The 15409-nt window shown below is 36.9% G+C and overlaps 2 protein-coding genes across 2 annotated transcripts; one reads left to right on the forward strand and one right to left on the reverse strand.

The window, feature by feature from the left end:
• The first annotated feature begins 524 nt into the window (after positions 1–524).
• LOC142136027 (twinfilin-1-like) lies at positions 525–9982 on the forward strand. The gene is made up of 7 exons (XM_075194626.1): positions 525–608; positions 1241–1336; positions 1678–1782; positions 2616–2741; positions 6591–6741; positions 7138–7259; positions 7648–9982. The coding sequence occupies exons 2-7, from the start codon at positions 1253–1255 to the stop codon at positions 7816–7818; spliced, it is 759 nt and encodes a 252-aa protein (XP_075050727.1). The 5' UTR covers positions 525–608; positions 1241–1252; the 3' UTR covers positions 7819–9982.
• Positions 9983–11657: 1675 nt separating this feature from the next.
• On the reverse strand, positions 11658–15200 carry LOC142136026 (interleukin-1 receptor-associated kinase 4-like). The gene is made up of 4 exons (XM_075194625.1): positions 14684–15200; positions 13510–13572; positions 11886–12044; positions 11658–11804 (listed from the first exon to the last, which is right to left on the reverse strand). The coding sequence occupies exons 1-4, from the start codon at positions 14780–14782 to the stop codon at positions 11757–11759; spliced, it is 369 nt and encodes a 122-aa protein (XP_075050726.1). The 5' UTR covers positions 14783–15200; the 3' UTR covers positions 11658–11756.
• Positions 15201–15409: the final 209 nt, after the last annotated feature.

Genomic DNA, 15409 nt, shown 5'->3' on the forward strand with positions numbered 1-15409 from the left:
CTTGGTTTTATTTTTTCCACACGGACAGACTAACACACGCCACTAGACATTTATATATTAGATAAGCACTGTTATGAGGCGGTTATTGTAATAAACCTTTTTTATATACACCCTTAATAGAACCATGACTTGCTCTTTATTTTATTCTTAGAAGTGTTTAGCTTTGTCTATAGTGCCTTGCAGAATATTTTGTCATATGTTTATATTATATAACTATAACATCAATAATCTTATGTAATGATCAGATGTTAAACACATATTTGTTGGTTGGAACGTTGAAAACCTGCTTTGACAGTCACTAATGCTTTATTTAGTATTTAACCTGCAGATAAAAATAGAAAGTTGATAACATTTTAGCATGTTTTGTAATATTGTAAATTTTGCATTTTACTTATCCGTATATCTTCCTGTGAATTTTACTGTTCACAGAACAACTGACAGTAAGCGTCCGTGTGAAGCCAGTAAACACGTGGGATATCGACTTTGACTCTTTTATTTTGCCACTACTAGAAGATAAGCAGCCATGTTATATTTTGTATCGGTTGGATTCTAAGAATGCACAGGGCTATGAGTGGATTTTCCTTTCCTGGTCTCCAGACTACTCTCATGTAAGTGCATGGAGAAAAAAGGCAAAAGAAATTTAATTTAAGATCTAAACATTGTACACCCCCCCCCCCCATTCCTTATCCGTGTTCTCCCCAGAATTTTTTATTTTTTTCCAGCCAGGTGGCATTAAGAAGTAGCCGGGTGGGGGCAGTTGTAATACTTCGCAATAATATTGGAGGCTATTGCCCACAGCTGCCAGGACTGGTCAGTCAGTGTCTAACGCACACTGCTTGTTGTAGTACTCACATAGTACCTGTTCTAATAGGAGAAATAATGGCTTATTCTATATTAATTGGACTCCAAAAGCCAGGTGGAAAATAAAAACAGCCGGGTGGAGCACCCGGGAAACATGTGCTGGAGAAAACACTGCTTATTTAGTTTTGAAAACTATATATAGAATTGCAAAAAAAATTCCCGCCATGCTTTGTGCATCATATAGTAGTTTAATCTGATGAAACGTGTTTCCACACTGGAAACTGTGTGGGCTAGTGGGGTTCATCTGTGTCCATTTTTATAGGAATTGTATTACATGACATAGCAATGTGACAATGTGCTTTGACATGTAAACGTAGAGCAAGATTTGGTGTTTGAAAATAAACCTAAAAATATTTACGTGTTTGTTTTAAACACTTAGGTACGACAAAAGATGTTGTATGCTGCAACAAGGGCAACTGTAAAAAAGGAATTTGGAGGAGGGCACATCAAAGAGGAACTGTTTGGAACAGCTAAGGTAAGTGTGGCTGTGAACTACATTTAAAAATAAATTTGCATCACAATCCTCCTGCATCAGTATTACAGGATCCTCCCAGCACTACTCTGTGCTGCTGGGATCCTGCTGTTACCACTGTCTAAACATCTGTAGAATACGAGGGTTGTCCATTCAAGTCATACATTAAGCAGCAAGACATGTATGTGTGTGTGTGTATATATGTATATATATATATATATATATATATATATGTATATATATATATATATATATATATATATATATATATATATATATATATATATATATATATATATATATTTTTTTTGTATAATGTATCTTTATTAAATGTTTGTGTGCAGGAAGATCTGTCATTGAGTGGATACAATAAATACTTGGTCTGCCGGTCAGCTCCTGCCCCACTTACTGCATCAGAAGAGGAACTGAGGCAAATAAAGCTTAAAGAGGTAAGAACTATTTTGTAGCATTGTTGGGGTTACTTCATATTTTGAGGATAGTTTGGTTAGTATTGGATTCTGTTTTAAAGACAAACTTTGTGGTGCCTCAAATATATATTTTTATTTTATTTTTTCTAAACTGTCCACATTCTTGAATCATGATTCCTGGTGTTTTCAGTCTCCCGAATTCAGTCTAGAAAGACTAGTGCGATCGGGGTAGGTCAGAAAATAGCTTCTTTTTAGACCAAAAGAGTTTATGCAGAAATAATAAAAATAGATTTGAAACAAAATGTAACCAACAACTTCTAGTTTCCAAGAATGGGGAGAGAACCAAATAAAGTGGGTTATCTGCAGGTGGAAAACACTCCATACACAGAATTAATGGTGTGTCTATATATCTAGTAGCACGGTGGCGTAGTGGTTAGCACTTCTGCCTTCCAGCACTGAGGTCATGAGTTCAATTCCTGACCATGGCCTTATCTGTGAGGAGTTTGTATGTTCTCCCCATGTTTGCGTGGGTTTCCTCCAGGTGCTTCGGTTTCCTCCCACACACCAAAAACATACTGGTAGGTAAATTGGCTGCTAACAAATTGACCATAATCTGTGTGTGTGTGTGTTAGGGAATTTAGACTGTAAGTCCCAATGGGGCAGGGACTGATGTGAGTACGTTCTCTGTACAGCGCTGCGGAATTAGTGGCGCTATATAAATAAATGGTGCTGCTGATATGTGTATATAATTAATATGATGGATATTTATAACATTTTTCATTCATGAGGTGGAACCTCTGGTTTACATAAATGTCATTTAATGTAGCCATAACTCTTATTTGTACTGTTTTCAGACTCAAACAGATATTGGAGTAGACACTAAACACCAAACTCTTCAAGGCATTGCATTCCCAATAGTGAGCGATGCATTCCAGGCACTGGAACAGTTGAAAAACAAGAGGCTAAATTATGTTCAGTTGGTAAGTTGCTGAAGGTTTCATGTGAATACCTAATATGCAGCAAATCATTGTTGGTGAAACTGCTTTTACACACACTTATCTTGTGCAAACTTCTTTTTGTGTTTAGATTTTTTTCAGCATTTAGCACACTGCAAATTGCTTATCACATGATTAAAGTGTGTTTTATAGCACATATTCCTTTACTGCCATTCCAACATTTACTGGCATGTTACAAGCATTAACCTTTCAATAAAATATTTTCTTAACAATACTACTGACCCAGGTATCTAAACTTAGCCGGAGAGATGTGTCCTACTGTTGCTATTGCTTGAATTTGGAAGATTTACGATTGATGTTGACTAATAGACGTATTTTAGAAGTTGGTTAGAACATACATCCCCTATTGTCTCCTTATTCCCAGCAAGCCATGTTTTGAGTGTTTTTGTTAATCATTCAGAAGTAAAACTATTAATCAATGTTATCACACAGAGGAATCCAGTTGGCACTACACAAGTAGGGAAAAGTTCAGAAGCTCTGGAACAGGCATGTGGATTACACGGCTGATGGTTAGGGGTTATATTTACACACAATACTGCTTCTTATGTGAATGGATATTTGAAATCTGACAAGGTAACAAGGAAACTGCTTCAAATATGGACTTCTGTATTGTGCAGAAATGTATATGAAATAAGCTTTGGTGAGAATAAATAGCTGATGATGAGAATAATAGCTGCTTGATGTATTCAGAGCTGAATACAGCCTTTATTTACTTGTTAATCCTTGGCCAACAAACTGAGATCTAAACAAGCAAAGAGATTAAAACCGAGATTGAATGGTATGAGCTATGCTCAGTGATATCACATTCGGGTTCTATAGGAATAAGTGTGTTAAAAGGGGCTACATAACTCACTGGAGTTTGTAAAGATGTTTGAGCTGTTGATCTTTTCCGTGTATAACAGCTCTTGAACTATCCTGAAATTGCAGGGTGAGAAATAGACTATTTTTCAAATTTCCCATACAAATTCATATGTAACATTTATTTCCCACCCACAATCATTAAGGAGGAACTATAATGATTTATCACTATATTATTATTGCAAAATTTACTAACATCATGTTCCATCCATGGGTCAGCCCCAAATGGTGGCAAACCATGCATGTCCATCTTACCAGCGTTTCACTGTGACCCATAGTTTCTACTCTGAGCAGCAGAATGTGTATAGGTCTTACTATCAATGTTCCCAATGCTTGAAATATTTTCAGAACATTTTGTGCTATGCATGTTTAATGAGCCTAAAAAGTACTGTCCAGAGAAATGTAGTGACAAGACATGGACAGAGGGAACCTTAACACAGCATGCTGCAGAAACAAGTTGCCGGTATGAACTTTATTTCGTATTGAGCATTAGACACTTCAATCTTCCACACAAGCTTGTCATTTACCTCACATCACTACTTCAGGGAACCCGGTTACTTCCACAGAATATTATCGTAGATTTTTAAGGTGCCACAGTGCTCCGCAGCGCTGTATAGTAGGGAAAACGGTGCCTAAATGAAACAAGGACATACAAGGCAGACAAAATAAACGCAGACATGAAAACAAAAGGTATGATGGACCCTGCTTATTAGAGAGCTTACATTCTAAGTGGAAGAGGGCACAGCTGAAACAGAAGCAAATGTGGTTCAGAGTGGAGATTGGGACAGTTGTGCAGGTGCATTAGTGTGAATAGTGCTATTGGGGATAAGAGCATTTAAAGATTTGAAGGCTGTGGGAAAGTCTTGAGCATGGTAGGGAATTCTGTAAGTGGGGAGCAGCACAGGAGAACACTTGTAGGAGAGAGTGAGAGGTGGTTACCAGAGATGAGACAAGGCGAAGGTCAGAGGTAGATCTAAGAGGGCGGGAAGGAGAGTATTTTGATATGAGATTTGAGATTTATGCAGGGGTAGTGTTGTTGAGGACTTTGTAGGTAAGGAATGAGTAAATTGAATTTGATTCTGGAGAACACAGGGAACTAGTGTAGGGATTTGCAAAGTGGTGCAGCAGATGTGGAGCGGTGAGACAGGAAGATCAGCCTTGCAGCAGCATTTAGCTTGTATTGAAATGTGGATATAAAGGTGTCAGGAATGCCAGATAGCAGGAGGTTGCAATGGTCAAGACAGGAGATGAGCGAATGGATAAGAGTTATGGTAACATGTTGAGTAAAAAAAAGGCGTATTCTGGCAATGTTTTTAAGGTGGAGTTGACAGGACTGGGAGAGAGTCTGGATGTGAGGAATAAAGCAGAGGGTGGAGTAAAGTATGACACCAAGGCAGCAGGCTTGGGAGTCTGAGGAAATTGTGGGAAATTGACAGTGAGGGAGATTTGAGGGCAGGTGGTGACCGACAGGATGAAAGATTATAAGCTTTGTTTTGGATATGTCCAGCTTTAGGTAGCATTGGGACATTCATGTGGAGATAGCAGAAAGACAGTTGTTTAGACGAGAACAGTACAGAAGGAGAGAGATCAGGGGAAGAGAGATAGATTTGGGTGTCATCAGTGTAGAGGTGATATTGAGGCTGGCCTGTGTGAATTGGTGCCCCAAGAAAAGAGGTGTACAATGGAAAAAAGTAAAGTGCCAAGAACAGAGGCTTGTGGGAGCACCACAAATAGTTGGCGTGGAGGAGACTGTGCCAGAGGTAGAAACCCTAAAGGAGCGGTTCGATAGGTATGAAGTGAACCTTGAAATAACTGTCACGAAGGCCAATGAAGTGAAGAGGGTGATCAACAGTGTCAAAAGTAGCAGAGAGGTCCAGAAGAATGAGTATGGAGAAATGACCCTTACACTTTGCAATAAGTAGATCATTAATCACTTTTGTTAGAGCAGTTTCAGTGGAATGTTGGGGGTGGAAGCCTGATTACAGAGTTAAGAATGGAATGAGAGAATAGAAAGTGAGACAGGCGTTTCGTACACTAATTGCTCAAGTCGTTTTAGAGGCAAAGGGGAATAGATATATTTAATTATATAATATAAAAAATTGTGGCTTTCTGCTTTCCTCCATTTCCCTCCCCACATTTTGACACTCCCTGTCGCATGCAGCTTTCTTCTCGGTCATTGGAACTGGACAGGTCACTTGATGATTAGCACAATCCTTTCTCTCTGATCGGTGCTGCTGGGAGAGTTCTGATCAAGCCACCAACAAACTATTTGCACCCATTTCCACTCTTGCTTGTTTGGGAGTACCCAGTTTTGAAGATTAACAAAAAAATACTTGTACAGGTGGTAGAACACAACATACCATATATGTTTACGCATGTACTGGAGGTCCATCATACATCTGAGTTAATGCTTTTGTGTATATAATTCTCATAGGGATCAAACTGTGGACAATGAGCATATAAAAGTGTCCAAGGGCTAGATTTAATAAGCTGCGGGTTTGAAAAAGTGGGGATGTTGCCTATAGCAACCAATCAGATTCTAGCTTTCATTTATTTAGTGCCTTCTACAAAATGACAGCTAGAATCTGATTGGTTGCTATAGCAAACATCCCCACTTTTTCAAACCCGCAGCTTAGTAAATCTAGCCCCAAGTGTTTGTAGACTAACCCTAATGCAGTATTCTTGATTTTCACATTTCTTTTCTAGCAGTGAAAGCATTTTTATTTTACAGACCTTGTATAATGAAATACAAAATGTCATCTTGCTCATTTCTTTGTCTACATGTTCTGTTGATGCAAATGTATAGGCATTGAATGCTTTCAAAATAAACTACTTTGAATATGTCTGTCGGCATACTGCAAATTTAACCACTGTATCCAAATTAACTTTTAGGTAATGCATAACGTCTTTTAACGTCTTATCATCTTTGTTACCCCTTATGTTTATGATCTACAGAAAATTGATATACAAAACGAAACCATTGTTTTGGCCAACACTGCATACACTGAAGTGAAGGACTTGCCAGAAAGGATTCCAAAGGATGCTGCACGCTACCACTTTTTCCTGTACAAACATTCCCATGAAGGAGATTATTTGGATTCTATAGGTAAAGTCTTATATTTTATTACACATTATTGCAAATGCAATTACTTACCTGTTAATAAATGAATGTGTTGGCCTCTATAACAAGTATTAAGTCATGAAGGTCTTTTCTTTTAGACTGCAGCACAATTTGGCACCTGCACCAGAGTGCTGCTCATACCACATTCTCCTGGGTGTGCAACATACAAGTGTATGTTATGTGGATGGTTGGGGCTAATGTGGCACAATTCGACTTATTTACGAAGTTTTACAAGCGATAGGACATTCACAATGAATTGATTTGTAGTTGTTCAAAACTGTTTGTTTTTTTTAACAGAAGTTTCAATATTGTCTCATGCTATTACATTTTTCGTTTTTTCTATTGAGCGTGTTGTACATGTTTTTTATTTTATTTTTGCAGTGTTTATTTATTCCATGCCTGGGTATACCTGCAGTATACGAGAGCGCATGCTATATTCCAGCTGTAAGAACCCTTTGTTAGATGTTATTGAAAGACAACTAATGATGGAGATTGCCAAAAAGGTAACATTTTTTTTTTTTATTTATATATATATATATATATATATATATATATATATATATATATATATATATATATATATATATATATATATATATATATATATATATATATATATATATAGTATATTTTTTTTTTTTTTTTTTTTTTTTTTTTATATAATCTCATTCAGTGTAATTGCCTCCAGAGAAATAGTTTGAGGCAATCTCTGATTCCAGAGGGCAGGTGTTATTTTTGCCAAACCAAACAGAACGTCCAGGGATTATCCTTAAGACTCCCATATTCAGAGCTTGGCATAATCTGATCTGATGGTAAATGTGTGTATTTTTTCACAGCTTATATGGAATGTTGTGACTAAAGTATGCAATATCCTAATTTAAATTTGCACAGATTGAAATAGACAGTGGTGATGAACTGACTTCAGAATTCCTCTATGATGAAGTGCACCCGAAGCAACATGCGCACAAACAAGCTTTTCTTCGGCCCAAGGGTCCAGCTGGAAAAAGAGGCATCAGGAGGCTGATCAGAGGTCCTGCAGAAGCTGAACTGGCCAATGACTAGTGCAGCAGAAAGTAATCATTCCCGTGTTCTGGTATGCAGAATAGTCACTCCTAATTCCCCTCCACTCCTGTTAACTTCTAGACCTGTCCTTAAGTTTATGGATGTATAGAGCAGCTTTAGTATGTCAGGGACATAGTTATATGATCCTGCAGAAACAAATGTGGCCACCTCTGAAAGAAGCAGGAGTGCAGCACATTGTATTGGTTGCATCTACAATTTAACATATTTGTAAAAGAATATTCATTACCAGTTGTATATGTGGCATTGGTACTTTGAAACATTGTACCACACTACTTATTCTGATGTGGTGTTTTTGTTTTGGTTTTTTTTTACTATGTTTTTATTTTTTAAGCAAATCAACCCATTTAATATTTCCTTTTATTTAATGTGTGTCCTTTTTGATTTTTGATCGATGTGATCAATGGGTTGGTAACATGTAAACCTCCTGAATCTTTGGAGTATATTTAAAAACAATGCACTAATTCTGGATTAGTTTTCTTTTCTATACCCACCTGATGCAACAATTCCAGTAACCAGCACCCTAACTACCCGCCTCTGCAGTATGCACAAGTCCGTATCTTTTGAATGGGTTGAGCCATGCTGTAGAGAACCACAAAACCGTAGTGCGCTGTAACTCCATAACATGACCGTTTTGATAATAAAGGATAATATATATTTACAATAAGTTTTCACCCTAAGATAGTATAATGTGAGATAATAGTTTGTATGTATATGCATTTATACAATTCCTAGTCTGGACACATGGCTGCTAACAGCAAGAAAAGATAAAAAAAACACTTCATATGTCAACTAAAATAAAATTGTCACATTCATTTTTTTTTTTTTTTTTTTTTTTAAGTAGGCAGAATTTTTAATATAGTTTAAATGGTCTAGAAAACATCCTATTGCTTTATCTCCACAGGAAAGTACTAAACACACTAATTTTATATCCTTTAAACTTGAATCTATTGAGGGTGTGTGGTGCCTGTGATAATGTTAGTGGGGGAAAATCGCACACTAGGAAAACTACAACTTTTTGCACTATGTCACAGATTTAGGGCATCTTGATTTTTTGTTGTATGCCTGTGAAGAACCCTATGCTGCTTTGTGCTTTTCATTCATGGGAATATAAAGGTCTGGTGGCTTAGTGGTTAGAACAAAGGCCTCAGCAATCCTATCTCTGTGGAAAAGAGAGGCTGATAATAAGAGGTAAATAAAGGTCTGCAGTGTATGAACTTCAGATACCGATTCTGCATTCATTAACAAGGTGTCCATATGAAACCGTAACGCCCCAGAAATCATGTTTGTGTCAGCCCTGTGTCTTTAGTATATTTATTAGTGGCAGATGAGTGCATCTTGCTATTTGAATACAACCTCTATGGAATGATTACATAACTTATTGACATTTCAGCCACAGTGGTGTATATGAATTCAGTTTTTGAACCATTATAACAATTGTAGCTTTGGCATTCTCTAAATACAATTCCTCACAGGAGAGCGTATATCATTTTGCCATCTGTAAAATGTTCTTTTGCATTAACTTTAATCTAGTTTATTGTCACATGGCTTGTTTAAAATTGGTACTTTGCAGACGTAACTGTTTATATTTACTGATTCTTGAAACATTTCATATACAATGACTTGTTTTTATAGTACTGTTTGAGATTCTTTACACAGTACTGCTGATGTATTTTTGGTTATTGCTTTATTATACATACTCTAATACAAATGTCACTAAGGAGTTGCTTTTTGGAACCAAAGATTATGCTGCTGTAACATGCCGACTTATAAACCTTTCTAACATTTTTAATGTTTCTTATTCGTCTTTCAGATGTTAAAATTATACTTTTCAACTATAACGGATTTAATAAAAGTGTGGAGCACTTGAATTTGAGGCAGGTCTTTAAATATGCTCTGACTATAGCAGATTGCACCACTTATATTTTTGTTGTATCGCAGGTTTCTCTATCTACAAAATAACATTTTATTAGAACAGCATGTTTTACAATTGATATGACTGATTATGCAACTTTATAAAACTAGAATAATTTAAATAATTTTTAAATGTGGCAGTTGAAGTTTGTTTATGTACATATGATGGGATGAGTTTCAAAAGTCCTGCACCTGATGAAGAATATTTGTGAATAAACATTTATTGCAAGCATCAATGTTTTTGTTTCTTGCTATTCACTTATGTGACTAACTTTAAGGATATCTAAAGATCTTTATCATTTTCAGTGTCACCTGTACATTATTCCTGCTAGGAATAAGTTGTAATTATAACCTACTCTAACATTGTACACTACAAATTAGGCTGCAGATGTGTAGTGTTTTCTTATTCCTTTGTTTTATGTGTCTCCAGAAAGATCAATTTACCCCTTTTCCACATACATTCTAAGCTACATTTTTGTACATGTGGGCTGTGTAATCTTATCATCCAGGTACATTAGTGCAACACAAGTGTTTGCAGTGAGCTGTGTAAATTAGAGCAGTGTGTTTTTGATGGCTTCCTTTTTTTTTTTATGTACAAAAACACTAGAGTAAGATTACAGGTGCAAAGTTGTATCCGGATGTGTTCTATATTCACAATGAAATCAATGTAGTCAGAGGAGTCAATGAGCCAGATGTTGAGTAGTTTGCGCCGATGGCTGTTAATGAAAGTAGCAACAAAATGTTCAACTAAAATTGGATCACTATCCGGTCTCCATTCTTACATGGGCAACTGAAGCTAAAACTGGTACTATATAAATTATAGTCCCACAATTGATCACAGAAAACTACACGTTCAGGTTGTTTGAATGAGAACTTACTTTTTTTTTTGTTTCCCTTTTAAGCAAGGGACAAACTAAAGAGATTAAAGCATCATTAGAAGCGGCTCTATTTGACTAACATTTTGTTAGGAATACTAATTTGTACTTACTGGTAGCTGTGGGACACTGGCAGAATAACAGACAAAGCAAGGATGTAAAATTACTAAAATAAGTATAGTAATAGGACTTTTTTTTTATAAGGTGCTACAAGGGTTCTGCTGCGTCATACACTGGTACAAAATAGTGAAAAAGGTATTTTCATATAGGGTGGAACAATAAGGAACCATTTAAACTCTACAGCAGTATAGGATACTGGATATTTTACATTTTCTATTTTTTTCCCCCACTTCTAGTTTTATAACTCTTTAATGAAACCTACACGAGCTATTCTGCATAATGGCCATTTTGCTGCATCCTTTTAAACATTTTATAGCTGTATCTACATCTCACTGCAGATTTTCTTTTTGCATATAATTGCAATCCACAACCTTCCTCTTGAAAGCTGTTACTTTTTCTTCTCCATAGATACTGCTTATGCCAGTTGACATAGGAATGTACACATTTCACTTTTATTGCTGAACTGGGAACTTTTCAATTTCTGATGGCTGTTTCCGTTCCTGTCTCCACACTGGGCTTGGCACGAGAGAGAATTCCCTCCAGAGCCAGCTCTGCTAGCTGGTTACTGAACCTGGAAGCTAGTGCAGAGGCAGTCAGCTCCAGTTCAGTGAACATATAGCACAGCATACTCTAAGGCAATGAGGGAAATGTTCAGATAATCACAGTAGCTACTTATTTTATTTGAATAAAGCAATGCATCTCTCCATCTGCAACTGAGGAGTTTAGTTTAAAAAGCAAACAAATAATCAAGGAATTCTGTGCAATATTAGGATTAATAAGGCATGGAGCTGCCTAGCCCAGCATTCAGTGTATAGGAGGCCCCCTGATTATTTATGTGCAGGGCACCATTTCGTCCCCCCCTCCCCGATATACCATACTGAACACCAATGTAACCCCCTCTCAAAGTTCTGATAATGATCCCTAAAGGAAGGGTTTATTTTTACAAAATGGAGGGTTTAAACCCCATTTAAATACAAAATATATACATTTTACAGACATACATTGCATAGATCAGGAACCAGAAAGGGTGCAGGTTATAGTTTCCAGAGAATGCAGCACCTATAAAAATAAATGAAAACTGTTATATATTACAGCTTACACATGTATTATGGCAAACACACACACAAATATATCCTGTACCGTATTAATGTCTGGTCTCTTGTTTTTCATTTGGTTCAAGCACTGGCTAGAAATGGAGTACATTTTTTCTAGTATGTGGAATTCTACCTCTTCCATCTTTTTATCCACATAGTCTTCAAGTGTTTTTTCCTCCTCCTCAATTTCTTCTTTAATGTCAAGCTAATTAAGAAAATGGATTTAGTTAATCCATTATACATATTTTAAAAAGACACATATGAAATTAAACAGACACTCGCCTGCCTTAAATTCCATGACAAAGGTCCTAATGTGGAACCAGTGTTTGATTTATAAGAAAGTTAACTCTAATGAATGCCTGTTTTATTTTCCTATATTTTTTTTATATAGCACCAGCACACTCCACAGCACATCCAATAGGGAACAAACACTGTAATAAAACAAGACTTGACATTAATAGACAGGTAAGAAGGGCCTGCTTGCAGATTCCTATATTATATACACACGCATGCCTCCTACTGGACATATGTGTTTCGCATGCCCATTTTCTCCCCTGTCCCGTCTCTCAAGGTACAGGTGGCAGAATCACGCAGGTCTGCAGAGGAACATATGTATGCATCCACTTTCTGGACATGTGCAAAGCTATTTTACACAAGATACACGAACCAAACTGGTGTGTGTCCCACTCTGAATCAGCTTCCCTGTGCAGAGTGCAGAGAAGAAAAAAAAAAAAAAAAGTCCTAGAACCAGGAATGAAAGCAAGTAATGTGGATGAGATGTGCAGAGTGGAGAGGTCAGTTTATGATCTATTTTATATTCAGCAAAGACCAGTAAGTAGGTGATTGTAATAGTCATATGTCTTTTCTTTGTGTTCTTAACAGAAATAAATATCAGGTAGGTAGCTTGTATTTGGCTGATGGCAATATTTTAGCTGTTTTTGAGAGGACATCAAAGATGAAATGGCAGTAACCCAGGCCAACAGATTGTGAGGACTGATAAATGTGGATATGATTTGCATATAAATAATTCTGAAATGCAAAGGGGCTTACTAGCTTTCCAAGCGATGTGGTAGATAAAGAAAAGCAGAGGGCCTAGTGGTATTCCAATTGATAGAAGTGGAAAGGAGGTAGATACAGAGAAACCAACTTGAATGTGTGGTTTGATGAGTAGGATGAGAACCAGGATAGGACAGTGTTTTAAAGATCTAGAGATGGCAGCATATGTGTGACATGCAGGAGAATTAGAAGCCAGCACTGGCCTGTAGATTTAGCAGTGTCATCATCAACCATCTTAATCTTTTCAGTGTCAGTGGAGCATTGGGAACAAAATACTGAGTGGACAGGATCCAAGGGGTTCTTAAGAAGTTTGGGGCGTTGAAAGATGGCATGGTAATCAGAGATTCAAGGTCAGGACCATATGTTTGACTAATGATAGAAAGATGTCCGTGTAGAAAGAGAGAGCGACTACAAATGTTAGTTAATGCTGGAATATGCAGCCGAGACAGTGATCAAGTGTTTTGTAAGGGGATAGGGTCAAGTTGTACAAGTAGTTGATTTGGGGGGGGGGGGGGGTTAGGGGTCAAATGTCCAACATGATAAAATGTGTTGGGAAGTGGCTCGGCACTGCTCTTTCATACTGCATGGAATCTCCACCCAAAAACCACAATTACCAGTAAAGGTGGATTCCGTTCCTCATCAAATGGTGGAAGTCCAGAGATTATCTCCAACAATACCTAGGAAAATATTAATCATTAATTCAAATACATGGTGTGTGATTTAATGCCACAATTCTGTAAATATCTACAAGATTTCTATTGGTAGATTTATTTACAAAAAAAATAAATAAAATATATATTTGGAACAGGACTAGTACAATTTTTATTTTCAATTTTCTTGCAGTGCTGAGGCATTTACAATGATCTATTCTAGGGGCAAGACTTCAAAGAGTTTCTCTATTTATGTTAAGACCAAGTCAGCCTGTCTCAGGAATCCATTGTTATTTTAATTAAGGGCTGGGGCCTATTCTCTTCCTGGCAGCAGGTATGAGATATGGTAGAACAGTCGCCAAAATACATAAGACACACACCACACTTTACTAAGATTATTTTGCTTGTTTGTGTCAGGAGATCAGCAGGCAGAGGGAGTATACATGAGGATGAGACTATGGAGACCTGGGCTAGTGCTCTGTTTTTCTTCTCCATGAATTCCAGAGTTTTACAATGGAACATGAAGAAAACTGGGCCTAAAGAATGAGATGCTCCTGGATCTACAAACTATACTGGTGTCCTATAAGATATGTAGTCATAAAATGGGTATCATGGTATTTTTCTGTGTGCACTGTGTCAAGTTAACAAATTAAATATGTCCACAATACTCTATCATAGCAGTGTATTGAAATAAGTTCTAAATAAAGGAAGGAGTGTTACTCAAACAAAGCAGATATAGACACTTGCAGCATATATAGTGCCAATACCTAGAAGATACCAATGCCATATCAGTAACAAAAAAAAAGTCCCGATCAGCACGCCAAATTATGTGAGCTGAAAAGCCCGTAGTGTGTACCCAGCCTTAGTTTGTCATTTTTTTTAGGTGGTCGTCTTCCTTGCTGTCTGTGTAGACTTCTAGCTGAAAAAGCTTTTAATAGACAGCAATGGCAATCACTTTAGACTGCAACTTCCTCCCATTACCTATGCCTGGAAAATACAGCGAGATATATTCTGCTCTTGGGACTGATGGAAGTTTGAAAAAACAAAAAAATAATATTTTCTTTGTTGTTGTTTTAACAAAGTAATTTCTGGGAATTCAGCTCTGCCCATACAGTATGAGAATTACATTGTTACTTACCACACCAAAGCTGAATATATCGGACTTTATAGTAACCTCTCCTCGCAAGGCCTCTGGGGCCATGTAAGCTGTAGTACCTACAATTCTTTCTGTCATCATAGTACGTGCCAATTGCCCAGTTGCCCTTGCCAATCCAAAATCAGAAATTTTGGGAGTAAAATGATCATCCAGAAGAATATTTGCACTAGGAGAAAACAGTATTGTTTTAGAATTGTTTTCAGAAATGAACCATGAAGGTAAATTTACTGTTCAAAATTAACCTGACTTTTTCCATGTAAAAGGTGATAATATTTGGGACCACAGTGTATTAAGAAATACTAATTATTGCTATAAAAGTCTATCTTATGTAATTCTACCAATGTAGTGATGCTCTTGTGGTAGGGTATTGAAAAAGACACGTTCATGTCCTTATATTAACTAAAAATTGTATTCTACTATGCTAATCTTCTGAGGGGTGGAGGCATGGTATCAAGTCAAATTTGGAAACATTTCCTAACTTTTGTTTTTTTAGTAAAATAGCACTTACTTTACATTTATTTGAGAAAGAAGAGCAGTGTTTCTCAAGTCCAGTCCTCAGGACCCACAGTGCAGGATTGCCAGGTGACCAGTGAAATAATTATACCACCTGTTACAATATGTCAGTCAGTAATGAATACACCTGTGCTCCAGCAGGGAGATATGGAAAACATGTACTGCTAGGGGGTCCTGAGGACTGAAGTTGAGAAA

This window comes from Mixophyes fleayi, unplaced genomic scaffold (genome assembly GCF_038048845.1).
Source record: "Mixophyes fleayi isolate aMixFle1 unplaced genomic scaffold, aMixFle1.hap1 Scaffold_897, whole genome shotgun sequence".
Taxonomy (NCBI): Eukaryota; Metazoa; Chordata; class Amphibia; order Anura; family Limnodynastidae; genus Mixophyes; species Mixophyes fleayi.

Excerpts from the sequence above, each read along its gene's own strand:
- LOC142136027 (XM_075194626.1), top strand. The coding sequence starts at position 1,253 with ATGTTGTATGCTGCAACAAGGGCAACTGTAAAAAAGGAATTTGGAGGA. Across the intron at positions 2,742-6,590 it reads GGCTAAATTATGTTCAGTTG|AAAATTGATATACAAAACGA; the intron begins GTAAGTTGCTGA and ends TATGATCTACAG. Across the intron at positions 6,742-7,137 it reads AGATTATTTGGATTCTATAG|TGTTTATTTATTCCATGCCT; the intron begins GTAAAGTCTTAT and ends TTATTTTTGCAG.
- LOC142136026 (XM_075194625.1), bottom strand. The coding sequence starts at position 14,782 with ATGATGACAGAAAGAATTGTAGGTACTACAGCTTACATGGCCCCAGAG. Across the intron at positions 13,573-14,683 it reads ATATATTCAGCTTTGGTGTG|GTATTGTTGGAGATAATCTC; the intron begins GTAAGTAACAAT and ends ATATTTTCCTAG. Across the intron at positions 11,805-11,885 it reads AGAGACCAGACATTAATACG|GTGCTGCATTCTCTGGAAAC; the intron begins GTACAGGATATA and ends TTATTTTTATAG.